Source organism: Linepithema humile, chromosome 4, assembly GCF_040581485.1.
Source record: "Linepithema humile isolate Giens D197 chromosome 4, Lhum_UNIL_v1.0, whole genome shotgun sequence".
Lineage (NCBI taxonomy): Eukaryota > Metazoa > Arthropoda > Insecta > Hymenoptera > Formicidae > Linepithema > Linepithema humile.
Genome location: NC_090131.1, coordinates 16380371 through 16407947, shown reverse-complemented (window position 1 = coordinate 16407947; position 27577 = coordinate 16380371). Strand labels below are relative to the sequence as shown.

General features: G+C 42.7%; 1 protein-coding gene across 7 annotated transcripts in view; it reads left to right on the top strand.

Moving 5' to 3' along the window:
• ths (thisbe) overlaps positions 1 to 27577 on the top strand; it is a 119760-nt gene that overhangs the window by 80176 nt on the left and 12007 nt on the right. For 5 of the 7 annotated variants that reach the window (XM_012367102.2, XM_012367095.2, XM_012367100.2 and 2 more), the window contains exons 2-3: positions 23121 to 23166; positions 26233 to 26365. In XM_012367102.2, coding sequence (XP_012222525.1) covers positions 23164 to 23166; positions 26233 to 26365 — 136 coding nt within the window. In that variant the 5' untranslated portion in view covers positions 23121 to 23163. Of the gene's footprint in view, positions 1 to 16464; positions 17209 to 19125; positions 19793 to 23120; positions 23167 to 26232; positions 26366 to 27577 lie in introns of those variants that run through there. The other 2 variants (XM_012367103.2, XM_012367096.2) reach the window with 2 other exon arrangements.

Sequence of the window (27577 nt, the reverse complement as noted above, 5' to 3'; positions counted from 1 at the left end):
CGGTTGACAATAATTGCTGTTCAAGATAGAGAGGTAATGGCGGATATACGAGCGATTAAATTCCGAATATCAAGGAGCACTCCCTTCGAGCTTTCCGTTCGAGACTTCTTGGCCTGATTCATTTCTTCAAGTCACCATCCTTTTTTAATATATCCAGTATAAGTTTCCTATCGATAGCAATAATATCTCTCGATGCTCTCGACCTTTTTTTCTTTAAAATTGTAATTTCTCCTTCATCGTGAAAGAATAATATTTCTTCTACACTTTGTTGTTCGATCAGTTTGATTATTTATACTTTTAATACCTGCTAGTTATTTTATCAGATTTTAATCGTTGAAATTTAATTGTTATTTCTGCTTATGTATCACGGCAAGATGTAATTTTTATATAAAAATATTGGATTTAAATGAATAATAATCGAGAGCAGTGTATTATTTAGAAAAATCATAATATTACGTTTAATATGCGCGTTTGATATATGTAAAATTTTATCTAATAATAAGATTATCTAAAACTTCTCTATAACAGATTTAATATTCAAGATAAAAATATATTCCAAAGATATTGTACTATGTCCTTTCGTAATATTAATAATGTCATTTTGTAATATGATAAAAAACATCTCAAAGTAATATCAGAGCTATATCAGACGTTTAAATATCATGTTTGCGTTTAGAGAATTGATGATGCCTGGTTGAGAGATCAATGTCCGGATGAAGAGATGTTTGGCCGTAGACAAAGAACAGATAGGAATCTTCATTTACGTGACCTTTATACATTACTTTTATTTTGCTTCAATCATACCGAGTTAAATCACCGAGCCAAATTGAGAGAAGAATGTCCGATCCATCACGCGTAAATCTCGCTTGTCGCGCAGCAATAACGATATTAATGGCGATTCTACGATTGCAGATGTTCGATCGGGCGATATAGATTACCGTAATCTGTATTGCCCTTACATAACAGACAATTTGGAGAATCTCGCCGAGTTGAAAGCATTAAGATTTCGTGTTTTCCGTCTGCATACGGCTTTCTTTCATTACAAATATCGCCTTGCATACGACTTTTGATATAAATAAACACTCGTGCATGTATACAAGTGCTACGCGAGGCTCCGCATTTTTTCCCGAAGTTCACGTGATAAACACCCACAGGCAAGTAATACGTCGATACATTATCGCGAGATTAGATTATCGCCAGTACCATGGCGCCAATGTGTTGGGTAGCGAAACGTGAAAATGAGACAATTGAAACGATAAACGCGGTAAAGTTTTCCGTGAGATTTGCAAAGGTGTTATTTCCTAGAATTTTTATGTACTTGCTTATGCTAATTTCTCATGTTCGGACAATCACGTTGCAAATCTATCGAAAGTGACGAAAATTATTATAATGAATGCAACTTGTGATAAATTGTGTATATTGGCAAAGTGAATAATAGCTGAAAATGTTTTCAGTCCCGTAGTTCGCTCTATGTTTGAAGTTAAGCTTGAAGTTTGTTGTCCTTGATGTCGATGAAGCTTGAAGTGTTGGCTTAAGTCTTGTCAAGAATACATGTTCTCATTTTTTCACGCGTGTTTATAATTTTCTACTGGCACAAAACGGATATAACTCGATCTCACGTAATCAATCGAAGCGATAACCAACAATGGACTTGTACAATAGATTTAAGTAAATTGCCAAGAGATTACGCCCTTCGAAGCTAATAAAAAGCAGCATTCTGGAAATCTACCAATTCTACGGAGTGGAAAGTAGCCTGCGTAGTTCGAACGGCCGAAGAAAAATGTGCTTGTAGCACTGCATTGTGCCATTATTATGTATATACTATTCTTGAATTTCCCATTACATTAGATCGAGCGCGGATTTTTCAAGTGCAAACGTCGTTTTGTTTTGAACGGATTTTTTCAATATTTAGACTTTATCAAACCAAGATTACGAAATCCCCGGGAAGAGATATTAAGTATGTAATCGAAACTTTTGTCAGTAAAGTGTTGGTTTTCCCAAAATTATCTCGAGATTATTGATAAAATACTTTTGATAATCCTTGCATAAATAAACAGTTTATAAATGCGCATCAATCAATTAATACATAAATATCAATGTGAGTATTGGAATCGATATTTTTTTTCAAACAATACGCAGCTAACATTTCTTTATTTTATTATTCAATCTGCAAATGTTAATGAGACTATTATTAGAATTGGGAATTACAGAGAGCACATAGAGATCCTCAATGGTCAGATTGGCGCGGCATGAAAAACGACTGTACACGGCGGCCTCCTATCAGCGAAGTGCTCTCACGTATAGCCGTCGCCGGACGGCAAATATTTTTGGCGCCAACTTTTTCCGCAAAGGCCTGTTAGCATTGCGCGAAGGCCTGCGATGAGGCCGGCCGCGTGCGTGCGTGCGTGCCGCGTTTGAACGGTGATTATTGACCGAAGGCATTATCGGCAGGCATATGTATGAAGAAGCGCGGCGCGACTCGCGACTGCGAGCGATCGGTCGACCGACTGGCCGGCCGGCTGGCTCCATTCACGAAGACGCTCGGCCCTCCGGGCTAAATAATCGGCGACGTCGTTTGCCTTTGAAGCCGGCACCGATTCGCGCCGCCTGCACGCGCGAATAAATTTGTATGTAAATGGACGAGCACCGAGAGAGGGAGCGAGACCGGTCCGCTGATCTGTGCCACCAGAATGACAGGATTCTACCTGATCGTATCTAAATTTTTCAGTACTACAATATTAAATTTAACTAATATCCATTTAAATTTAATTAAACCTTGGAAAATCATTATGGACAAAATAAACGTCTTTTGATGGTCAATCTAAAAGAAAAAGAAAACGCCTAGTCGTGCACTGTTTATAGAAAAATCGACGCATATAAAATAATTCTAAATCTGTGACATTTGGCTTTACGCAATAAGTATTTGTAATATTTAAGACATAAATTTTCTTAAATAAATCGTTTTTGTGATTTCATCATTATTTTTTTATTCTGCTCATCAACGCAGCATATGTAAAATTTCTTGTAAGTGAGAAGGTTTGTTTAAAGTGCGTCGATTTTTTTTTTGCTAAACAGTGTATTAATGTTACGAAATCAGCAAGAAGCGCGCGTGCGAATGCATGGGTTTCGAATTATTCGCATCGCCGCTTGCGTAGTTCACGATATTCTCCGGCCAGTTCTACGGGATAAAGTATTCTTTTTTGTATTGTTACCAAGGACATGTGGCCCTTATCATATACGTGATGTTCGTACGCTTGCGATCTCCGTGTTTTCGTCTTATCGTGCAGCAATAGACGTCTCTCGCTCGATCGAACTAATAATAGTTGCGATAATAATAATAATAATATATAACACGAAGATACCGTTTATGGCACGAACGAACGAGATAGCGAGTTAATAGATATCGAAGTGACAAAAGCTTCATCGTTTGTCGATCTGCACGATGCGATTCACAATCGTTTAATCGTATATTTACTCTCAGGTGATAAGAGAGCGGCACTCTGTTGATGATAAGAGAAAATTTTTTAAATTTCCAAGTTCTTTTGTGATAATATTTATGCCCTAAAGTCAATGAAATCTTAGAAACGGCTACCGAGTCAGGATTTATTCCACACTGACACTCTCAAATGCAATCCTCACTTCCTCCTGTTCAATCTTTTATGGTTTATTCGTTCGTCGCACTCGCTTCATCGCCCTCGGCTTATACCCCTGATCGATGCCACTAACAATTCTAATAAGCGGCGCTATAGCGCCGACGGTAAAGAACTAAATTATTTCTCGGTTATGCAATAAGCTTTCTCAATCTCTTTGAAGAAAAAAAATTGCTGTTCGTTCAATTATTATTCCGGACACGTTTTCTTCGCCGTTGCACCTTTGCGCCGTTGGCTCGCGAAGCGGCAGTAGATCTATCGGCGATTTCACGAGCGACTTACAACTTGATTCTCGCTCGATCCCCGTGGTGCAACTTTGAAGTTGGCTGCAGGCTCCAATTCCCCGCGGTGATGGAATTCGTTAAAGTTGCAATCGCACTTGTGTGTGTTCGGGAGAATTGATGTAACGCTCTCTGGTGAATTTTAGCATTTCTGGGTCGTCGCAATCGAGATTGCGAGAGCGCTTGTACGCTCTCTCACCGAAACACACGTCACATTAGAAACGCAGATCGATATAACTAGCCACACTGGTGGCTAATCGATCAGCTGTGCGGGTAACCGATATACCGAAGCTCTGCGGTTGGGCACGCTGAAAAATTATTGATCACGCGTCGCGTTACACAATAAAGGAATCGTCAATGCGGTCGTTTCGCCGGAGAGAACGCCGAGATTTTCATTAGCCTTGTTATCGTCGTGTCCGCGCGATGACGGAGATTACGTTGGTAATTAGAACGATAATTATCAGCGTGTTATACTTAAGATGTAGAGTATCTGGATGTTGAATCAAAAGGAAAGAATTATATTGTACAATTTTGCAACACATTTGCAATAAATATAAAAATATTATTATTGTGGAGACAATTATGAGAAATATTTTCGCATTGCAAAATTCGAAAAATATTGACAACGCGTGATAAATAATAATTTTGCTACATCTAAAAATTGAAATTGTTCCATATATAAATTCCGCATAGAAAGTTTCGTACATAAATTGAAAAAAAAAATACTTTCACCGTAGTTTCCTAATATCATTGAAGTGTCAATTATTTCCAATAGCCGGCGATGGCAAAATTTCGTAAGCAACCGTAGTATGTCGAAAGTTTCCCCGGGTCCAAATTTTACCGCACGGCCCTTGGAGAAAACCGATCGAAACAGAGGGAGAGTCGCATTCCACCGGTACAAGCCGCCAAGTACAAGTGCTCCGCAAACAAGGTAAATGTATTTATAGAGGGAACGACGTACGCGGACATCTTGCCCGTTCTCTTTGCTTCTCCTCTCGTCGAAGTGTAGACTCGCGATCATCGAGTCCAGGACGCTCGTCATTCACGGATTCAGGCGGCTATTTGAACGTGGGAGTCGGCTTCCGCTGTTGTCCCTTTTCTCAATTGCGTTTTCGACGAACTATCGCACTGCTCGGTTAGCATGGGAACCATTCCCCGGCCATTGTGCATTGTGAGACAGTAAACGGAAGGTGAATAGAACCGAAGGGTGAATTGAATTTTAAATTAAAAACTCGTCCGCTCACTTTCTTCTATTTGTCGCAACTCGCCTACTTTAACTTTACTTCATCGCACTATACCGGGAAGCGGTTACTCTTATGTCCGGCCGTTATACTTTTTCCGCCTTTCTAACTATAATCCGATTCACCTTTTATTCCCATTTAATCATAAACATATACACTACTCCATCACATCAACGTGACTATGTGCAATAAATTCAGACAATTTTTTTAAGTATTTCGGTATTTTTGGTATTTTGGTAATTTATTTTGGTATATTTATCACTATATTTCCAGACAAATGATTTGAATCACAAACATAAATATTCAAAAAATAAATATGCGAATTGAGATTTCGCAACGTTGACATTTCGCAATTAATTTATTATCGGAAGTTCCCCCGCCGTTCGCGTTAAATTCCATTGGAGTAGTAAACATCGCCAAGTGACGTTCAGGTGGATTGCATAATTTTCCGCCGAGACAGCGTATCTTTCGCATATAGCGCAGGCGTATAAGTTATTCACTGTGTGCACGCGTGTGACACGCGACGCGCGGCACGATGATTTGCCTGCTTCTGTATATACGTATACATTTCGGACTTTCTCCTAATTTGCATTTTCGTCGTCTGCTCCCGCGACCGCGGCCGATATTTGCCATTCTGATTTGAACGTGACTAATTCTACGCGGTTCTCGCGCCACAGAGCTATGTCAGATATTAAAAAAACACACCGATCGCATTATTGTTGTCACATCCGCTCCGACATAATGATGATGATGTGTTAGCTATCGACTACTTATAGCACGCGTATCAATCATCTGTAAGTTATCTGTTGTTCGGAGAAATAATCTTGCTTGGGATACCAATTTATTTCGACAAGGTATTAGTCCATAAATTGTCCGAATGACGTATGGGACAAAAACTATATTTCTATGTCTAGTTATACTGTCGTAGATTAAACATGTTGATATATTCATGCTGCGCACGTAAGAAGTATTAAATATTCATATCAGAAATATTTTTATAGCTATATATTTATTTTTCATTCAGTGATTTTTAAGTCGTCTGACGAGATGCCGATATTCTCCGAATAAATTTATATGTTAAGTTTGTTAATTTTATATTAATGTGAATGAACGCCGGAAATCCTATCGTTTTATAGATTATTAAATGCCTTGTGATATATCATAATAGTCCGAACCGATTATGCGGGTGTCGTATATAATACATTTCGTAATAATGCTTCTGACAACGCGCGTTAATCGCTGGCCACCAGATAAACGATATTTTATTTTAATGCTAATTTATTGTGCTTTTAGAGGATGCCTTAAAGTGAGGAATAAATGGGGAAATGTTTCCGTTGTTTCCAACCCATAAATCACTGTGACGTAATTTTGGCTGTTATATATCGCCGCGTAAATTGATATTGTCTTTGCACTCTAGCGCATTTTATCGATATTTTCGACTCAAGTGACATTTCCTGTCGTCACATTTCGAACTTTGACGAAGATCATATATTTTTCTAGATGAAAAATATTTTAATAATTCATTCGTTTATCTCTTCTTTCTCCGAGAAAAAAGCTAATTCTTGTTGGATATGCAAAAATATTAAATCGAAGGATCTTGTTTCCATGTAGAACAAGTTTTAATCGCTTTATTCGATTTATTTGAGATTGAGCTGTCGCTTGAATAATGACAGTTCCACGTTACGAAGACGAACAGTGGCCTTGACACTATATGCAAAAGACTGCTACACGTTCCTCTCAGCCGTGACTAGCCGACGCGGTTCCAAGGACGTGAGGAGCACGTCCACCGTGAGATTATCTCGCGTACACTGTGCGTTTTCTGACTGTTGGCGAGGGCAAAAAGGCACCGTCGGTGGTTGCTGACGAGAAGAAAGTGGCGGCGGGAGAGCAGTGCAGAACGCAGGCGTCGGGGGAAGAAGAAGAGTTCACGAGATGAGCTGGGCGGAGCGGCGTTGCACTCCAAACAAATAATCTAAGACGTCTCAATCCTGTCAAGCGGCGGACGCGTCGCCTCCTCCTTCTTTACCTCGCTGCAACCTCGTTTCTCTCCTCACGACGCGGCCCCCTTTGCCGACGATGACCTGGCCGATCTCGCCGTGTTTCGCCGTCATGGCGTTCGCGAGAGAGGATTCGACGAAAGCCCGAAATCGTCGTAAATTATCGTACCGCGGACATGTGGCGTTTAGCTTGGTGTAATTGATTGCTCGTACCTAGGAGGCTTGGACGAAGGGGGGGGGGGGGACCAAGGACCTCGGGGTTACAGCCTCGAGGTATAAATTATAATTGAATTAGCCTGAGTTCTTAATTAGACCGCTGGAGAGAGGACCCTCGACCCGCTCTCTCTTTACAGCTCCGTGCCGCGAGCGTGCGGTTCCTTTCCCGTCGCATTCCCTCCTCGCTCTGTGCTTCGAGCTTTATCCACATCGCCGTGCCCCGCTTCACCTCTGTCCCGCTCGCCTCCCGCGAGATAATTTACAACGGGGGCGTCGCTATTGCATGCTTGATGCGCGCGTCTCTTTCTCTGCGTATTTCTCCCCGTTTTTGTTACTCTCGGTTTATTCCACGGCGCCGGTCTCGGTGACCGCGTGTGGATCCTTTGTGCAAAATGGCCGAGGTATTGCGTTAGTTGATCTGAGCATCCTTATCCCGGCGACGGCGGCGACTTCGCTTCCGCGCGTCGTTCCGCGATCGTTCGGCGCGCTATTTCAGAAGGCAGCGACGGCGGCGGCGGCAGTGGCCGCTGAAGAGATTGCTATTGCGGCTATTGTTTTCCTTCTCGTCGAGAGCCCCGGCTCGTTCGTGCTTTACGAGCAGAGCTCACTCATGCCGGGCTGTAATGAATTATGAGTAATATCTGAGAAAGGGAGAAAGCTAAAGTCGGCGCGCGGAGAAATTCGGTAAAATGATGCGCTCGAGGAGGAACTGCAACAGTTAAAAGAAAAGAATTTGCGGACTTATGCGGATGACATCCCCGAACAAAAAAATTTATGAGTCTTTGTCTTAAATCCTAAATTTTATAATAAATTGGTTTACTGGCATTATCTTGAGAAAGTTGAGCCATTTTTTATCGTTTAAAAGAGAAAAAAATTGCACAAAAGTTATTATATAAATTAAGAACTTGGCGTGTTATTACGGCGAAGAATAAGATCCCCGGATGAAAAAGAGAACACGGTTTCCAGCGAATGCAGCTATTGCTGCGCGTTACCGGCGACGGACTACTTCGTCTCTGCGACCGCGAATGCACAATCGCGAAGGCATGCAATTAACGCGATATCGATCCGAATCGCGTGGCGCGGCGGCCGTCGGGCGCGGTGCCCCTGCGTTCCCAGCGATCTCTTTCCCAGCCCGACTTAAAGCCCGATCGTAACTCCAGCTTTTATCGGGGAGATTCGTTTCCGCCGGCACGTGCAAAACAAACGGCGACGCTCACTGGTACGCGAAACGCATCCGCAACTCAACTCCTTTCGCTCCGCTCCTTCCCGCGTTCGCTTCTTTCCGCGCTCTACGCGTATCTATACGCTTTCCGCGCTTGTAAAAGGAACGTTTATTATCGCGCGTGTCCTGCGATAAGCGTCCTGCCCGGACGCTGCTTTTGCTTCATCCTGTTGTCCGTGAGCGCGACGTCGGAGCGACGACAAGGAGCCTCGTTCTTGGATCCCTGAATCGTTCGTCTGTACGCGACGATTCAGCGAGTGTGAGCTCAAGCAACACTCTTGTAATTTCTGCAAGCGCTTTGTTCAGTTCTTGCGAATTCCCGGTGGACAATCTTGCGAATTCCCGGTAGACAATCTTGCGATAAGCGCCAAAAAAAAAAAAATTAAATTATTATTTTACATTCATTCATATGCAAGATATATAATTTATTTTGAATATAATAAATAAAAATTTTTGTATCGAAATAGTTTTGTGAGTATGTTTTAATGCTAAGCAGCTGGCTAAAGCCGAACGTGGAACGTTTATTTTGACCAGCGACAATTAATTTCTATGTGTAGCGAGATTGCATCGACCGCACGTAGCGCCAGGCGCGTATAACTGCAGCTAGGCACGACGGATTCTCAGATCGTACATCTTGTACCTTCTTTTTTGGCCGGCGAACGAAGAGAGAAAGTCGGAAAGCGAGAGAGAGGGTGCCCCCGCGGTTAAGAATAGCGGACGGTAGTCGTTCAAGCGATGCAAATTCGAGACCGAAAACATTCGCGATGTATAATTCATCGTGCTGGCCCGCCCGACGTCCGCCTACACACGCGATACTACGTTTGCTCTCGTGACAATGACACAATGTTTGCGGTCACACAGGGGATGTCGTCGCATACATGCGTCGTAATCGCGCGCGGAGTGCGGTCGAAAATGCGAACACTCTCAGCCCGTGACACTGGGAACGAGTATGAGACTCTCGAATTGCGCGCGCGTGTCAGAAAGATTTAGTGGACGAGAGATGAATGTTTCGGTCGACACTTTTGCAAATCGTTGAATAATTAAAGCGTGAGAATACACACAGCGCGAAGAAAGTGCGTCTGTAAAAAACTGTTGGTTATCTTTCTACATTATTTCTACGCATAAATAAGTGCGTCTGCATCTGAGTTTCAAAATTTCTATGAAATTTATCACGTACTATGTTCAATCTGTTATTTTAAAAAATTTCGGCTTTTTGCTGTTACAATATCGCCATTTGATGCTGCAATATCGGGACGTCTCGGAAAATATTGAACAAAAAGATTGCGAAAGCTTTGACGAAAGTTTGATAGTAAACATCTACGAAAATTATGGTAAAACCGTAAAAAGAATATAGCCATTCTTCTTTATATTCTTCTTTTTACATCCGATACTCTACTAATTTTATTTGGAAAGTATACGTGTAAACTCGTTGAGTGCGCGGGGAGAGATCGGCGACAAAGGATTTTATCAAGCGGATTGTGAACTCTAATGGCTTAAGTTCCGCGATGTGCCGCACGAGTATTCGACGGAAAGATGAAAGTGGGGTGGCGCGGGGGAATTCCGCCGAAAGCAGAAGCGATTCTGCGCCCACGGGGATTCGGGAATGACAACCGAATCGCCATCGGAATCCGGGTGCCGATCGTTGAACCTGAACAAACGGAGCAATCGGCGATACGGCTCGTAAAGCCGTAAAAACAAAAGTACCTTTACTCAGCGCGGCTGCCGATATAGGTGCTCACGTCGGCGTTGGACGTCATCGCGGATCGGTAGGTGTGCATCGGACGTGTGCGCTCTCCCACGGAATACGCACACAGAGACGCTTGCTCGCGACGATGAACGCCGGGGTAGGAGAAACGGTGCGTATGCACCGCGGACGAGAGACTTCTGCTTTCTCCGACTCTTACGTGGCAAACTTGCACTATAAAAACGCCTTAAGACGAACGACACGTTCCGGGATATCCACTTCGCAGACGAATTTCGTCGGGACGTTTTCGTCGAGTATTTTTTTACGTCTGTTTACGTCGCCTGGTGGATTTACCTCGCGTAGAACGGCTTGGCAAAGCTAGTGCCGCTATTTGGGACAAAAACTTTTTGATTTTATTTCGCTCGATAAAAAAAGATTTTATGAAAAAATAATACTGTTGCAACATTTTATTGGACCGCCATGGGCGAGATGTGATATTATATGCGTTTTTTTACATCTTTTAATATTTTTTGTTTACAATTAAAATGCATTTTTCGTCAATAATTTTAATGTTTTAAGTTGCATCAGTATCTTTTAATAGATTTAATATACTGCGATTAATTCGAGCGGCGAAAGCAGTCGCGCGAAGCCCGTGTCTGACTAGTGCGGACGCTATCTACTTGCGCTCATCTGTTCAATTTGCTTTATGTGCACTAACTCAAAATATCCTGTAGCGAAAGTTTCCTAGAATGTTATCGAAGTATGCAGCTGCTTTTCGCGAGCACGCGTAAATTTCGGCAAATACATGCAAGTATGAGATTTTACTTAATTATGTTTGCTAGCCGGCCGGGCGCGTCGTTGTATTTTTGGCGATACGAATTTCAAACTTATTATTTCTGGAACTCCATTGAGAAATACGTGTGCTTGTTTGCTGCATCAGGCTGGGATTACCAAGCCCGATGATGCCGGTTTCCCATATTTGTTGTAATTAACACGGTTTCGAGGTTCCCCTTTTACGACCGAGAGGATCGGCGTCGCTTATTCCCGGCGTGTAATAGCCGCGCGACTTAATGACATGCGTAGCGCCAGGTATTTTAGCACTTGTTCCGGAAAGCCAAATGCAAACAGAACTCGGAATTGACGAGCAGGAGCGCGCGTGTGCTCGCGCGAGAAGAAGAGGAGAGGGTCAGAACGCCGGCGAGTACATCGGTAAGCGATTCGACTGCTCCGACGTGTTCGCTTGTTAATGGCACGGGCGGATCCTGTCGGAGATCCCGCTAAGGAGTAGCGGTGTAGAGCTTGTTGTTGATAAAAAAGGAGCAACGGGGATATTTCCTCGTTCGCCGTCCCCGCGCACCCTCGAGCTAGTAAAGCTAATTAAGAAATAAGTCGGACCACCAACGTCGGTAGGTAATTTGCATGCTGCGGTACGAAGATCGAATAACGCGATATGAAATATTACTAATCGCATCGCATAGATTCTGAGGCACTCCAACAGCTCGCGATGCTATCTTTTTCAAAATGACAGACGGGAACTGGCGACTGAACATCACTCCCTTGGAAATCGAAAAAGGCTAATAAAACAGAAATAAGAAAATCGAATCCGACACAACAAAAACAAATAATCGGATAAAATGATCAACATAAAACTTGTTTTACATAGTTTTCTCAAAACGCGGGACAGAAAGAGAAATTATTCTTTATGTTCCAATTTAATTCTGTCTAAACAAAGTATATTATAAAATTATTGATTTAAATCTCTTACTCATTGCGAATTTAACTTCAACAGTCATCCTTTTTATGGCGTTGACAATTGCATGCGGAATTGCGATGGTCAAACGCGCGGGGCGGGTGAAAATGATCGCCGATACCATCCGTGGCATTAGAGTTATTCCGCCACGGCGGACCACGGCGGATCGCCGCGGTTAGATGATTGTCCGTGAGTATCGGGGCCAATTAGCAGCAATCCATACCGCCGATTGGATACCACGTTCCCGCTGACTATATTTCCGATTGGATATCACTCGGGCATGACAAAGTCCCTCCCGCGAACGGAGAAACAGCCGCGGTAGATACATACGCCTCGGACTGGTTCTACTCTTGGAAAGCAAGAAGGTTCTTTCTCTCTCTCTCTCTCTTTCTCTCTCTATCTCCGCTTACCGCTATCACCGGTGCAAATCATTCATTAATTACATCTAAAACGACTTACGCATATAAGGCAGCCGGAGCTGCCAGAGTAGGAGGAGACCTTCGCAACGACACGCCACATTGATGTTACGAACACACGCGCAAACGTGGCTAATGGCGCTCGCGCGATTATGCATATTGATGGCTGAGAGTTTGCGGCACGGCGATTGATTTCATCGCTAATTGTATCCAACCGTGTTGTTGCTCGTTATCGGGAAAGGTACTCTCCCCCCCTTCTCGACGGCGTTTGTTTCGTCGCTGTGTGCCTCCCGCGAACGCGCAGCGTTTATTGCGATGTTTTAATTAGGTCGGCTAATTGTGCTCCAAAGCGGTTCGTTTACGAAGACAATAAGTGTATCGCGAACTTGAAGATTATCGGCACGGCGCGCTTCTCTCGTGCAATGGCCGGCTACGCGTTGAGTTATTAAACACGGAGCGATTTCGGTCGGTCATTTCACGGCGGCTTAAAATCGCTTTTTAACTCGGTATCTTCAGACAGCTCGTCTGTACGGGCCGCCATGAAACCCTACAAATGCTTTTTTTTTTTTTTTTTTTCGCGAATCGATAAGTCCATATTAACGATGCAATTATCCACTTCAGGTAATTAGAGGTAAATTAACTTTCTATCGTTTAACCGTTCAAAGAGGCTGTAAATGATTATCGCAATGTAATGAAATACTTAGCGATCAAAGCGTCAACATAACTTCGATACATCTGCTTTAATTTTTTATTTCTTAGAAGAGGAGGAAAGCGATGTAATTATTAAATTAACATTAAATTTTTACTAAATGGCTGTAATAATATTGCATTTCTTTTCTAATTTGGTTGCTGTTTTTAATTGCGTTAATAGGATTTTTGATAGACATGCAATATAATCATATTTTAATTGCTTCTAAAACACATTTGAGACTTTCGGCTTGTTTGTGTAGCAGTTGGCTTAGTTGCGAATGACACTTGTCGGCTTTAAGATCGCTAACAAATATGACGTTGCTCATCGACGTTTGAGGATACTCTTGATAAGAATTCGATATTGCATCCCTTTTCTGGGCTAAGTAAACATTCGATTGTACAATGTTGATCGTGAGAACGTCGTCGAGCTTAGATGTCGCGACGGCGTACATTGCGTAACACGTTTATTTCCCCGTCGCGCAAGCGATTCCACGAAATTCCTGAGAACGATTACACGAATTCCATCGCTGACTTCGCAAGTCTTATCTCTGCGTACTCCCACACTCTCGTTATCAGCGATTTCGAGTCATTGCTTTCATGTCGAATACTTTTCTTCACATGCGTGAATCATGATATCTCACGTTAAAAATAACCGCGTTATTAGCACGATGTATAATTATTTTTCCAATTAAGTAATTATACAATACACAAAAATAGAATAATTGTCTCGTTGCATTACTCGGCACTTCTTTTCAATGTAACCATTTTATTATTATTAAATCACGCGTGTTTTCCAGTTCGGAATAGATTTTCAACGGCTTCTTATTTATAGCGCAAGTGTAGAATGTTGATTCCAGTGATTTCTACATCTTCAACCAGTGTGTTATTATATCTTGGGCACTTCCGAGTTAATCGATCAAGAGCAAAGTTGAATCCTACATTATAGAGAGACTCTCGTTAAGTGTGTGGATCATAAAATTTCCGTGTACGTTCTATCAGCGAGTCGATTTAATCTTCTTCGTGAGAGCATTTTTCCGTTTTCATGGACGTCGACGAAATTCCACATGACATTGGCTTATCCTCGACGGACGACTCGCTAAATATAAATTTAATCGGTGGATCGTTGCCCGAATCGATCGAAACGTCGCGAACCGCCGTTCCCGGTGGCTCGGATTGCTGGGAGAGTGCCCTAAAAGTGCGCTTTCGCTCTTGTGCGGATTCGTCGACTAACCAAGTTTCGTATGACTAATCTCCGCTGACTCATCCTCGTGCCGCGAGCGAGGAAGATCCGTCGCGGACGGATTTTGGCAGAGCGGGCTTTCCCCCGAACGTCGTACATTTTCATCCCGGTAATGCAATATTAGCGAAAGCATTCGTCTTCGTCCATCAGTGATTTTTCGCTTGGATCGTAACGATCCGCGCTTCGATCGAAATCACCCGGCAATTCCGACGCGACCCTTGACCCTTAAGGACGATACTTTCCCGACAGTGGCGAATAATGGTGAGCCCCCGTCGATCGGGCGTAACGGTAAAAAAATGGAAAGCCGGAGCGAGAGAACAGTCGTTTTTCTCCGATCGTCAAAGCGTGTGTCTCTGATAGCGCCGAGGTTCCGAGAAGAGAGAAAGAGAGGGATGCGAAGGAGGGAAGAAATGGAGAGAGTTAAGTGATCGTGGGTGGGCGTGAGATGGTTATTTAAATGCCTATAGGAGCCATTAGAGATTATGGTCCAACAACAAATGCCGACGTGGATGAACCGAGTCGAACGGCGATATGTTGCTTTTCGAAACAAAACTTTCTATAGCCTCCACATTTTTTCTCGCCTCCTTTTTGCTTTTTTTTTTTATCGCGAGAGACGCCACGCATGGTTTCAGATCGTTTCGCGGAAAACGCATCGCGAATCGTACACGAACGGTCCGTAAATACGTGTTACACACGTCAGCACTCTTGATTGTTTCTGTTTAAAAATACGTGACCGAATTACGACAATTATGCTCGCTTGAAATGCTATAAATGTGCGTTCACTCGTATAGCTGCATCCTCATCATCGCTCTCATAGCTATGCGGCTTTGTTATGATGATTGTATTCGTAGATGAATCACATTCTCGGTAATATGATAATCGTCGAGTCGAAATGATATGTGCGAAAGTTAGAATGTAAGTTACGTCTGCATATGCAAATGGCTTATGTATGATTCATAATTACACATTTTTGTATATTATTATGTTTTTAATCACTTTACAAGATATCAAAAATATTGATTTGGGATAATCCTAACAAATAAAAACTATGGTTTTACTGCAATTGTTGAAGTAACGTTGATCAATTCGATAAAGTTAATAATATTCGAAATAAATTTCAGCCTCGAAATGTCATTGCATCTGAGACTTTCTCGATGAAGCTCGCGTGATTTACACTGAAATACATCTCCGATTATCGCGATCACCCACATCGTGAGACACGAAAGTATGTGTGATACACGCAGCGGTGCCTCTTTTGAGAGATATCGCCTCGTTCGAAATTCTCGGACGTCGGTCGCAACGAGCACAGCGCGTCGGGTTATCAACGATGAAATGAATTCCTAAAACTCAATTAACCGTGGCCTCTTTAACGGCTCGGGCTTAACGAACGAGACGAGACGAGACGAGTAATGAATGGTCGCGCAGGACGCGCCGGGTTTCGATCGGCTCGAGCTATTCATGGATTCATCCGAAACCGATACTCGCCCTAAGAGCATCGAATCATCCAACCCTTTTAAGTAGGTCTAAGTAAAACGCTAGGAATGCAAAGGATAGCCTGATGATACTCTATCGGCGCACGAGATCCGTTTCAACGGTGAGTCATCGTGAGTTTCCAAATGACACTTATTTACGACACTCTTACGATCGTAAAAAATATACAAATATCGGCCGAAATTTGATTCATTATTATAATTCTAAATTTTTAACATTCCAACGGCTTTAGTGGCAACTATTGTATCCGCAGAATTAGAAATTCGGTTATATAAAATAAGCTATCAAAATTAATGAATCAAGTACGCAATTTTAATTACATATCGCAGAATATAACATTTGCGCTGGGAATGAAAATTGATAAATATTTTAATAGTTTGGCCTACAACTCACTGTTCTCACATGGGATTCTCGAGAACCAACAAATCACCGTGGGCAGTTTTTCCCCCGCAACGATGATATTTGCTCATCTACCCTCTTCGCTCTCTTCCCGCCAATCTGTAGCCGTTTTTTCCTAGCGTTGGGGGAGGGAGGGGGGGAGGGGGGATGACGAGGAGCGTGTCAGAATGAATGTGACGCCGGCGGAGCGTCGCGGCTTCCGAACAAAAACCACGTCGCGTATTCCTCTCTCGCGTGGCTCCTCTTCTTGTTTGTGCTCTCTTCTCCTTCCTTATGTTCCCCTCTTCTCTCCCCCTTTCCCGCTTCGCCGCTCGCATCACGGCCGCGGTACACTTGACGCACGACAGTCCTCTACGTAGCGTTACAGGACGCGTTTAGTCGCTCGTCGTCTCCTTATCCGTTCTCCATAAACGCACGACGTCGACGGCTATCTACCACTTCACGTGGCACCAGCCCGGAGACACGAGTGTGCTCGTGTGTTGGAATGAAGAAAAAGTCAGGCTCGATCAACAAGATAGTTTGCGTGCTGCCGGCATAGTTCCGTACCGTCATAGAACGGCTTCGGCTTTGTTCTCTTCTAGCAAATGAGGCCGTGTTTTTACTTTTGATCTGCCGCACACAAATTGCACGAATCGTCAGCATTGTTAAAAATTAGAACAGTCAGACTTTTTTCGTAGAAAACTGAGATGTTTTGACACAACTAGAACTATTATTCATAATGTTACGTGTTGACGAATTCGATGACGAATTCGATGATGGTCCGCATGTTCTCCTGGAAGTCGGAGGTTGCCGAACAAACAGATGCTATTCACGGAAATAATACGAATGACTGGCTCATGTAAATTCGGCGAGAGGATCAAATTTCAGAAGTCTAATCACGACTGTATCCGATTAGTCATTGGTCTTGATCATTAGTGAAGCGCGCGCATGGGTGAGTTCGAATTTAATCTTTGATGCATGGAAGATTTATGATGTACTTGAAATTAGATGGATCTCTGTATAAAAAGTTGGATATGATTCTGTTGTAATTGAAGAAATAAAAATTCTCTCTGAAGGCCACAATTTTTTTCAAAAATATAGTTCTCGGATCTCTGAATATTTGTTTCTTTATATAAGTCATGATTATATACTTGAAAAAGGCATAAAATAGATAAGATTTTTCTAAGATGAAGGATATATTAGGCTTTTATTATGACGATGACAAGCCGCGATAAGGCGTCTTTTTTTATTGACATAAAATCGCATTACTTCGCGGGATTCTCCGTGGGAAATCGTCAGGCGAAGAGATGGAAGTTGCGAATTAACACGGTAATCTTTACACTCGAGTACTGCAATCTACTAATTTTCACGTTCTGAGTATTCTAATAATTTCGGAGAATACATTATTTTTCCAGGAGTTTTTAAGTAACGATTGTTTATTCAGCCGTATTTACGAAGAATTCAATAGCAATCATTTTTTCCCAGTTATTTTATATATGAATGCTGCTTTACAACTATACTTTTTAGGAATACTTCAATTTTTTTCTTTTACTACGCGTATTAATTAGGAATAAAATGCATTGTCGATTAGCAAATGTATCAATAGCGTGTGATTGCGATGATTGTAAATCGCGTCCGTTGCGCGATTAGGGCCGGTCAGTTAGCGGTCGAATTTACTCTGGTTCTAAATCAAATTGTGACCCGCGTTACGGGTTGATCTTGATCGCGATGCTGGCGATGCGACGCATTGCCGCCACGATTGGTCACGACAATTTGCTGTGGCCGTCTGGGAATCCATTGACACGCGTGATTTGTCGCGCACAATTTGCCACGGCCATATAGGAAACATTTCGGAGCTCGCTTTTGTGACGCGATGCCAGGTGATTTCTTTCTGTCGGGGCGTTTGCGTAGATCGGCTCGTGCTGCATAGGCACTACAAAGGTAATAAATTTTGTGGTCGGTATTCTGGATGGAGACGTTTATCCGCCCCCTCCCGTAACGCGGGAAACTCCGAGAATAGGCTTGAAAGGCTTTCTCGGTAAATAATTTCATAACAAACTTGCGATGCCTCTATAATTAAACATCGATATCGAATGTGTTAAATAACATAAACTCGCTGTAGCATAAGATGATTCTTCGATGCAAGAGATAATTACGTTATCCGCACTTATCGATACGGCTTCATAACTTTGTCCCGTCTGCGCCGATACATTGCGGTGTGTGCAGCGATATGTCAAACGCATCGCTCGACTCTCGTTAATTCATTTAGTTGGCGGCACAAACAAGTTCTGATATACTGCGCCGGGCAGTTTTGTGGCCTACGACCTGGGTGATTGATCAGGTCGCTCGTTAGACGACGCCGACGATGGGCGCGATCATCCTCCAGCGCGACTCGTCAGGGTCGCGCCGGGATGTGTGTAGTCATGCACGAAATCCGTGTGTCCCGGCTAGAGGCGTCAGGCGGTGTCCAGCTGAGAGTCATCGGCGTCGAGTCGGTAGCCGCGTTTTTCATCGGCGTGTCGGGGCCTATTCAAGTGTTGGCAGTTTTTCACGCGGCGGGCGACAAATATCCCCCACCAAAATCCCCCTTTGGATGAGTCCCCACGTGGTCCGGGATGTCACGCCGGGTCGCATCTTCGCCGGCATTCTACGTGGCGATCGCGTTCCGGTGACTAGCGTGCCGCGTGTTATTCACGGAGTGACTTCTCGCATCGCGATCGAGCGGAAGATCGTTTTCGGCGGAAATTGTTTCGGGAGTACGAGAGAGCAGTGTGATTCTGCGTGACAACGCGATTCCGCCGTCGTCGCTTCCGCCGCGCGGAGTGATTTAACTTTCCATTCGTGGTTTGCGAGTCGATAGTGATACCATTAAAATCCGCTGTTTCCGTCGTGTGATTTAATGGCGATGCAAACGGCGATGCGCCGCTTTAACGGCGTTTGAATGATCGGTCGTCGGTTTACGAGAGAGGGGAATCACCGCTTCTCGTCACCGCGGAGATTCGCGTGTTACGTCAGCGTTACGATTAAACGTCGATATCACGACGTTATCCAGGTTAAACCTCGACTCGAAAGCTCCGTGGACTTAATGTACTCCCCGATGCGAATTCTCACTGCCTGCACGAATGAAGCGTATATAGGCTCGGCTCAATCGCGGGCTTTTCCAGAGTCGATCCCGAGTCTTCGACTGCGAGTGTGTGACGCGCTGTGACGACAGTTTTCTCGTTGAATTCCGACGGTGACGTAACGCGGCGGACGCGTCACGTTGGTTTCGAAACTGGAGTGTTCGCGTCGATCGAGACAGAGGCCGTATCTGAACTGAACCGCGCAAAGTGTCATCGACCCGTCGAATGTGTTCTATCGGTTAATATATATCCATCGTAGATTATCGCCGCGGTTACAACGAAAACTGCGAGATTTCGTGGCGGAACGACGTACTTGAATCGTTATTGCGGCTAGTCATAATTTGTACAATGCTTGGACTGAAATGACACGCCGAGGCGGAGACTCGCAGTTATGTCTACGGCTATGATCGTCGGGTGAGTTACGGCGATTTCGCCGACGTCCTTTGAATTCCAATGCAGAATCGATGAGTTGGTGACGAATAGACACCCAAGTATCGTTGCTTTTATCGCTGATCGTAATTCTTTCATCGTCATCGCATTGTGCTAAATCACGTAGGATTTATAAAACTTCGCAAAGCTCTAAAATTCTTTTTAGAAAGAAAATTTCACAAAATTACGTTATTATTTGTTAAGCAGTTCTGTCGGAAACAACAACGGGGTATACATCTTCTTTCAGCAGAAATTTATAGTTACAAATATTTTTTGTATTGGAAAACTCGAGTGCGAAATTCCAGTGTCTTTTTTTAGTCTCAGCTGTTAAGAGATATCAGTGCAAGACGCAAGTAACGAGCATTAACTAGATGCTGCGTCACGAAGTGGTCAGGGTTGCGCGTGACGCGCGCGCAACGATCTTGCGTGTTGGAATTTGTCACGGCAGGATCTCACGACGTCTCGGAATTTCGCGACTCCTCGGAATTCCGTGACGCGGTCAGTATACCACTGACCACGTAGGATTCGGCACGGCGCGTGCATCCACGCGACGGCACGCCAACATCCAGCAGTCTGCGCGCTCCGTGCAATTCGATATCGATTCGCGCGATAGTGGTTTCGCTACTAGCTCTGTGTCTGCGTGTATGTGTGTGTGTGATCGATTCATTATCCAAATTTCTTTAAATTTCGAAGGTAATTAGCAATAACATAGCAGTAGAAATAAAAGTGGCGATTATAGATTGACGTGTAAAATAATTCGCGCGACCAACGTCTACGTTGAAACTCTCTCCGGCGCTTTTCTCATCTAATGATGACACGTTTCACCCATCCGTGAAATGCTTCACGGACATCTCGCTCGGACACTTTTCCTCCTTGCGTAAGACGTCTCGGGAGATCCGAATGTTAATGTATCCCCGTGCTCTCCGACGCACGGCGATTACCTTCGTCACTGGTACAGCGGCGTGTATTATCGCGTCCGAGGTGATCCATGGCCGTTAATGAAACGGCTAGCAAGAGGTTGTCAGCGGGACGTCGATGTGACTAAGTTTGCAATTATGTAAACTGGCATCCCGGCGAGTGGAATACTCGTACACCTTGGTTTAGACGCGGTGGTCTTTGTCGGTGTGAAAATTGAAAAATCGATATTGACGCTGCTGACGTAAATTAGATACTTTGGAATGTAGCACGATACGTTCTATATATGGCTCTTCATGTGATAGAGACAGGAATGTCTGTGAGTTAGCAATATGAATGTGATATACTTATTAGCGTTGTTAATTATATAAATATCATTTAATGATATTATTATCTCTTTTTTAAAGATCGATCAAAAAAATTTTTTAATTATATCTACGATTGTTATTATTTTGAGCGGAAAAGACGATAATTTGCAATCTCGTCAATCGCGATGCGTGATTGCTTATCTGAAATTTCGATTGTAATCCTATCTTTCAGATTTTTTTTCGAGAAGCGTTTTACACACGCGCAGAGCTCCCTCAGATTTAATAAAGCATAAATCGTTTCTTTACACATCCGGCAGCAAATGTCGAATCCAGTTGTGTATTTGCATCGAGTCGCCGTGCCGCTGCCGCAGTCGCGCCAGTGCAATTAAACCTCGAAATCCGAGTCGCCTGCGTACCGCGCTCTGCGTTACGATCTGATGTATATCGCGCGGAGAGTGCGATGATAAATGCATGGCAAAGACCTGTGGCGAAATCTGTATCGCGAACTTAGAATGTGCCTTCTGCTCGTAGATTTTCTACGCGTGACAGCGCAGAACGGGATAATTCCTCTGTGAAGATTGCGCTGATACCGCATCCAATTAATTAAATTGCAATATTTAATTGCAATAATCAGAATCCCGTAATACGAGTGCAGAAGCGCCGTAAAAAAAGAAAGTGGAAAACTGAAAATAGCAGCGAAAAAATAAGTTAGGAATGTACCTCGCGGTTCTTCACGAGGGCGCTCATTTAACAGAGGTGAAATAAAATGAATATTTTAAAAGGATCGGAGACGCCCAACATGGCATTCCACGCGGTGTATCGTGCGCATTGAGACGAGGTAGGCGGGATGAGGCGAAAGAAAGGCATGTTTGGTCCACCCGCGGTACCACGGGCAAGCCAATAAGCCAGTCGAATTAAAGCGAACGGGCAACGAAAGCTCTTACCGGCGCGGCCGCTGTTCACCTGTGTTCTGTAACGCGAGATGCATTCGCATTGCGCAACTCGTTTGCGGCGGCTCGCCGCACGTAGCTCGTGTGTAACTGGGTTATTATTTACAACCCGCGGCGCGCTCGCTACTCTTGATTTCTACGATTCTCCGATATCCCTTTCCCACACGCACGCTGGTAATCGACGATTTTACACGAGATAATGCGTGTCGCTTCTTATTACAGTTAAAAACGACAGGTGTTCGCGGCGACGATGATCGATTAACGCGTCTTCACATTTTTGATATCTTCTTTCGAAGTTTGGGCGATGAAATTTATTAATTATAGTGTAGGCACTCGGTCAATAATTCGTACACTACAATATTCAGGCGTTCTTAATTCTTTATTTCTGAGGATCCGTGAGCGACTGTCTTCGCAACGACTCTCTTCGCGACTCTGTCACACGACTGTTTGTTACACGCGATCGTAACAATGTTAACGCGGGAGAAAGAGGCGTGTCAGACCCGACGACGAAAGATAAGCAACTAATACAAAAGAAATGCCTACAATAGAATGATTCATTATTTATCAATTATATAATTGACAAATCTTACTGGAGCTTATATCGAGTTAAAATGATTAAGTAAGAAAAAATATAATAAATTTGTAAGAAATTTAACACGTACAAATATTTGAGAAATTGTCCATTGAGAATAAATATTAAAAATCTTATTGAAATGCGCATCAAGTAAGAATCATGAGCTAAATAAATATGCGATTTAATCTATCCGATGCGCTCGCAGCATCGCGTGCCGCAGAAACGCCTTATGTGCCGCAGAAACGCCTGCACACCATTGCATTTGACGCCACCCAATGGATCGATGTGCACGAACGCTCGGTGATAGATAATACTTTTTCGCACTGATTAGACCTTTTCACTTATCAGTCACAATTAATCCAATTCTGTATTTCCATTCGTGCGGTTAGTAATAGTAATGACTATCGTGCACGAGTGTACTATATAATTACGCGAAGCTTAAGTGCATACCATAAATCAGTTAGAATCGCTGCAAATTAATATGTACCGTACAAAACAAATTTCTATTCCCATTCGTGTTCCAATTGACATTTTTAAACTAACGAATGTATTTTTGTCGTTTTTAGGTTACCACAGCTTGCCGTTTTAGCGAAGATTTTGTGCCTCCTGATGGTGAGTACTTCTCTATAATTATCTCACAATAGTAGAAATTATATTCTGTTTCGTGAATTAATAGAATTTTAAAATAGATATACCTTTTTATATTTATTTCTAATTTTTACTATATTACTGTGACTGCTATTATATAAAAAAAAAAACAAGTAGCTACACAACTGCTGTTAATTAATTAATTAATTAATAAGATAATTATTTAATTCATGGAGATTTCGTTATAAAAATAATCGAAAAATCGAACGTACGAATACAGAAAATCTAATATTGGCGCATTTATCGCGTTATAATTGATTCGTAATCTTATCTTTAGCCGTGTCTGACATTTGTAGCACGAACCAATTGCATAAAGGTAATCTGATGATCACTCGGCCTAGTTTTGCGGCCAATAATGAACGGCATAAAGTTCGTACGAGAGCTCGTGCCGCAGTTCCGCTGAAGCCACAAAATCGCCTACTCCGTAGGTCGCGAATATATGCAAAGATATACGGCGGGCCGCAGTCGCGAAGGGTGACTAGGTCAGATCTGAGATATCCTCCTGCACGAAGAGGTCGGGACCTGGGAGGATCGCGTGCTGAAACTCGTGCCAAGACTTAAGTAAATCGGCGATTACGTCGGCACGCATCTTACCTGCCATAGATTAATGAACGGCGCTTCCACTCCTACGCGTTTACAACACTGACAATTTATATGGCCGAGGCGGCTCGCTGCCGGCTTTGAACTTAATTCATTGCGGCGCACGTTTAATTCCCCGCTGTGGGCGCCGCAAAGCGCAATAAGTTTTGACATCGCTTGAATTTTTCAGTGCTCGCGACGATGTTCATTGCGGTACCGCTAACTTGCCATCGCGCTTTGATTAACTGCGCACAAGATATATCGAGTTGTTCTTTTTCTTTAGCTTTCTCTATTTCTAACTTTCTTCTGGATGTTACAATATATATGTAAATACATCTTGGCTAATTTTAAATTATTAACAATTAAACTGATTAATCAATTTCAATTAATTAAAAAAAAAAAAATCTGATTAGTGAAAAAAATTGTTAGATCATGCTTATTTCAATCTCTCGTAATATTAAAATGATTTTTGTCATTAATGAAATGTTTTTCACGCTCGAACGTCGCACAATATAAATCATTCAGTGTCGTAAAGATTGGGTAATGGCATTCGTTATTTATACTTTGGAAATTGATGGAGATCTATGCGCGACAATGTGATAAGGACAGTTCACGCGACAGTCATCGCGCGGAGACTCAAATATTTAAATAAGATTTATGTATCCTCGATACTGGTCTTGAGCGGTAGCGTAGTAAGCGATTTGCCGGTCCAATAAATAATTAAATGGATGGTCTCGGTTGAATCGCGTGCGATAAATTTAGACGTTGAAATTACTGCCTGGTGAATCGCGACGAGCGCATTCGCGGCTACCGCCTTGACGATACATCTGCTAAGTGAGAATATAATGAATGGCCAATACATGAAATAGCAAAGCTATTCAGTGACGATTGTCATTATCCGCTCGCTTCTTTACAGGTCTGAAAGTCCTGTCGGTTAAATGATAATGCGAATATCGCGCTAATGTAAGAGCAATTAGCGAGTCGAGTTCTTATCGCGCGCGCGGCGCATCAGGACAAGCGCGGTATTGTGATGCAGCTATGCGGAATTTGTCGCGTGATGACACTCGTTGCATCGTAAGAGGTTTTGGCGAGCAAATGCGTGATCGCGACTTTGTACGTTGAACGATAGAGAAGCGGAGTTACGCTTTTAGTTTCCATCCGTCACTTTCGTATAAGTATAAGTAGATACAAGCAATTCGAAATATTCAAAGGCCGATGTTACTAGATTACGGAACTGTAATAAAGTCGCGCAATGCGAATTTAATTGCTTTCGGCGAACAATGAACGCGCACGTTCACATATGTTTGTTTATTACACAACAGCGGTATTTCCTTGTATAATAAATCTCAAAGAAATCGTATGAAAAAAAAGTATTAATTTGCTCTTTTTGCGCGCAGAACAATTAATTTACAATATTAATATTTAATGTGATACTGCGTTTTTTTTCGACATCGTAATTTAGATGTCTATACGAAATTGAAGAAGAACACGCTCGCATGACATCGATCTTCTAATATCGCCTCTGTTATGCATGCAGATTTATACGTTATTCGAGCCTCATGATTGTTCGATCGCGGCAAGCTTTTTGTTTCGCTGTTCATCGGATTGCACTTACCGTCGTAACTTTGTCGGCGCCACTTTTCATATAAACGAAACGCCAGTTTCGGCGACTATTAATGGATGGCTCGTGTCCGCGCGTTAACGAGGTCTCTGCCATCAGCGTGCACCATCTCCGCCGCGGCCAGCACGACGACTCTCCGTTCTTCTTCGACACGGCGCATTTTTATTCGCGCGTATCCGTCGCGGCGAAGATCCGCACGAGCGGATCAACCAATGACTCGACGTCGTGATATGCGAACTGATCGTAAAAACATTCTTCTCTCGGCGGCGGTGAAAGAATTTCGATGTCCTTAACGACTCCGAGGTTCGGTCGTCGCTCTGAAAACACGATACGCGAATTCTTATCCCGCTCATTCGGTTTTTCTGTTAATCGAGGAATCGGCGAAGGATAATATAAAGCGCAATTCTATTTCTGAACTAACTCCTCTCGCTTGTTTCATGCTTTCTTGATGCCTACTATTTTTCATGCTTTATCGTCCTTCATTTAACGCCACACGTTTTTACACTTGCATATGTATTTCCGTCAGCATTTGAATAATTCATCAAATATCGGAACTACGCGTCTGGTTAAAGTAATGCCACGCCGATCATAAAACGGGCGTCTTGAATGTTCATTCTTTTACAAATCATAAAATATGTGACTGATTTTATTTCGGTATTAAAAGCACTGTGATTCAAAGCATCTGCGATTACTTCATCTCGAAAACGCTTCGATTTGTTATTCTTCGAAGAGTGATTATTTGTGCGTTTTATGAAAACGACTCTGAGGCAATTTTGCGATTAAGGTGATCGAGGAATTTTACAATACACGAGCGGTTTTTATAATTGCAGGTGGTGATGTGCGGGGCGGTGCCGGCGATGGTGCGCTCCGTGAGTCTCTACTCGACTTGCAGCAGCGGCAATGTTACCGTAATAGGCCGCTCGATCAAAGCCATGGAACGCAACGATAACTATGCACCCTACCGTAAGTAAGACCACCATAATCTGTTGCGCCTTTTATTTTTATTATTAATAAAAACGCGATAGGTAAAGAATTTCTTACATTAACAAAAAATGATTCCTATATCTGTAATATTTTATGGTTTTTCTTAAAACATTTTTTTCAAATTTCGCGAAAATGATTGTGAACGTCTTCTTACACCTATTATATTTTTTAAGGTTCTTTATTTTTACAACTCTATTTGATTAAAAATTGAAAATATTGAAAGAAATAACGTAATTAAAAAAAAAAAAACGATTTATTAAAATAAACTTCTTTCTTTGTGAAGAAAGGAATTTTTTATTTTAGTTCTGAAATTTGTTAATATTTAGTATTGAATAATCCTAGCAATTTATCAATTACATTAGTTAATTGATTAGTTGTTAAGCGTGGCAATGCATTTAGGGATATAGTTTTCGATACTAATTACTTGCAAAGCGAAGGAAATTCAGTTATACGCGCGCAGCGATATAGCTATCTGGGATGAAGTAATGAAATCTGTTAATTGAGTCGATTCCAATCACTATCCCAGTTTTTCGCTCCTATCGCTCCGGTCGATAGTTCTAAAAGAGGAATTTTTTGTCTGTAAATGTTGGAGCGCGATGCACTAAAGAACTTAATTTACTGCGATCGATCGACCTCGATTGGGGGCCTTATCTCTCTCGTTTTCGCTCCCGAATGTTTCTATAGCGGGACCTTCCGAAGTGAATCTTTATTTTTACGAACTAATAACTAGAGTTCTATTTCCGTGAGCGTAGCTTCGTCGTCGTCGCGCTGACGTCACGGAAGAAGCGAAAGGAGTAAAAGAGAGCGGCCACCGAAGGAGTCTTGATAAATTACGACGTAATACTGCCTCGTCTCGATTGTTTTCGGCTAGACATAGTTTTATCTCTCGCCGTTTGCTCTATCGTGCGTCGAACTCGCGCTTCTATTCCATCTTTATTTATTGGAATCGCCGTCACGAGGAGAGATTACAAAGAGTTTGGCCTTGCTCCTCTAAAAACTGGAAAGAGACACTCGACAGAAGTGCGTAAGACATTTTACATACGTATGTGCTCGCTTATTTTCCACCTGCATTTTATCTCCTTGACATACATTCATCGTGACAGCGACGTCTGTTTATGGAAAAACACGTACTAACTGCATATCACGACGGTGCATTTACCAGACGTTTGTCAGACATCTCGTATTCACGGT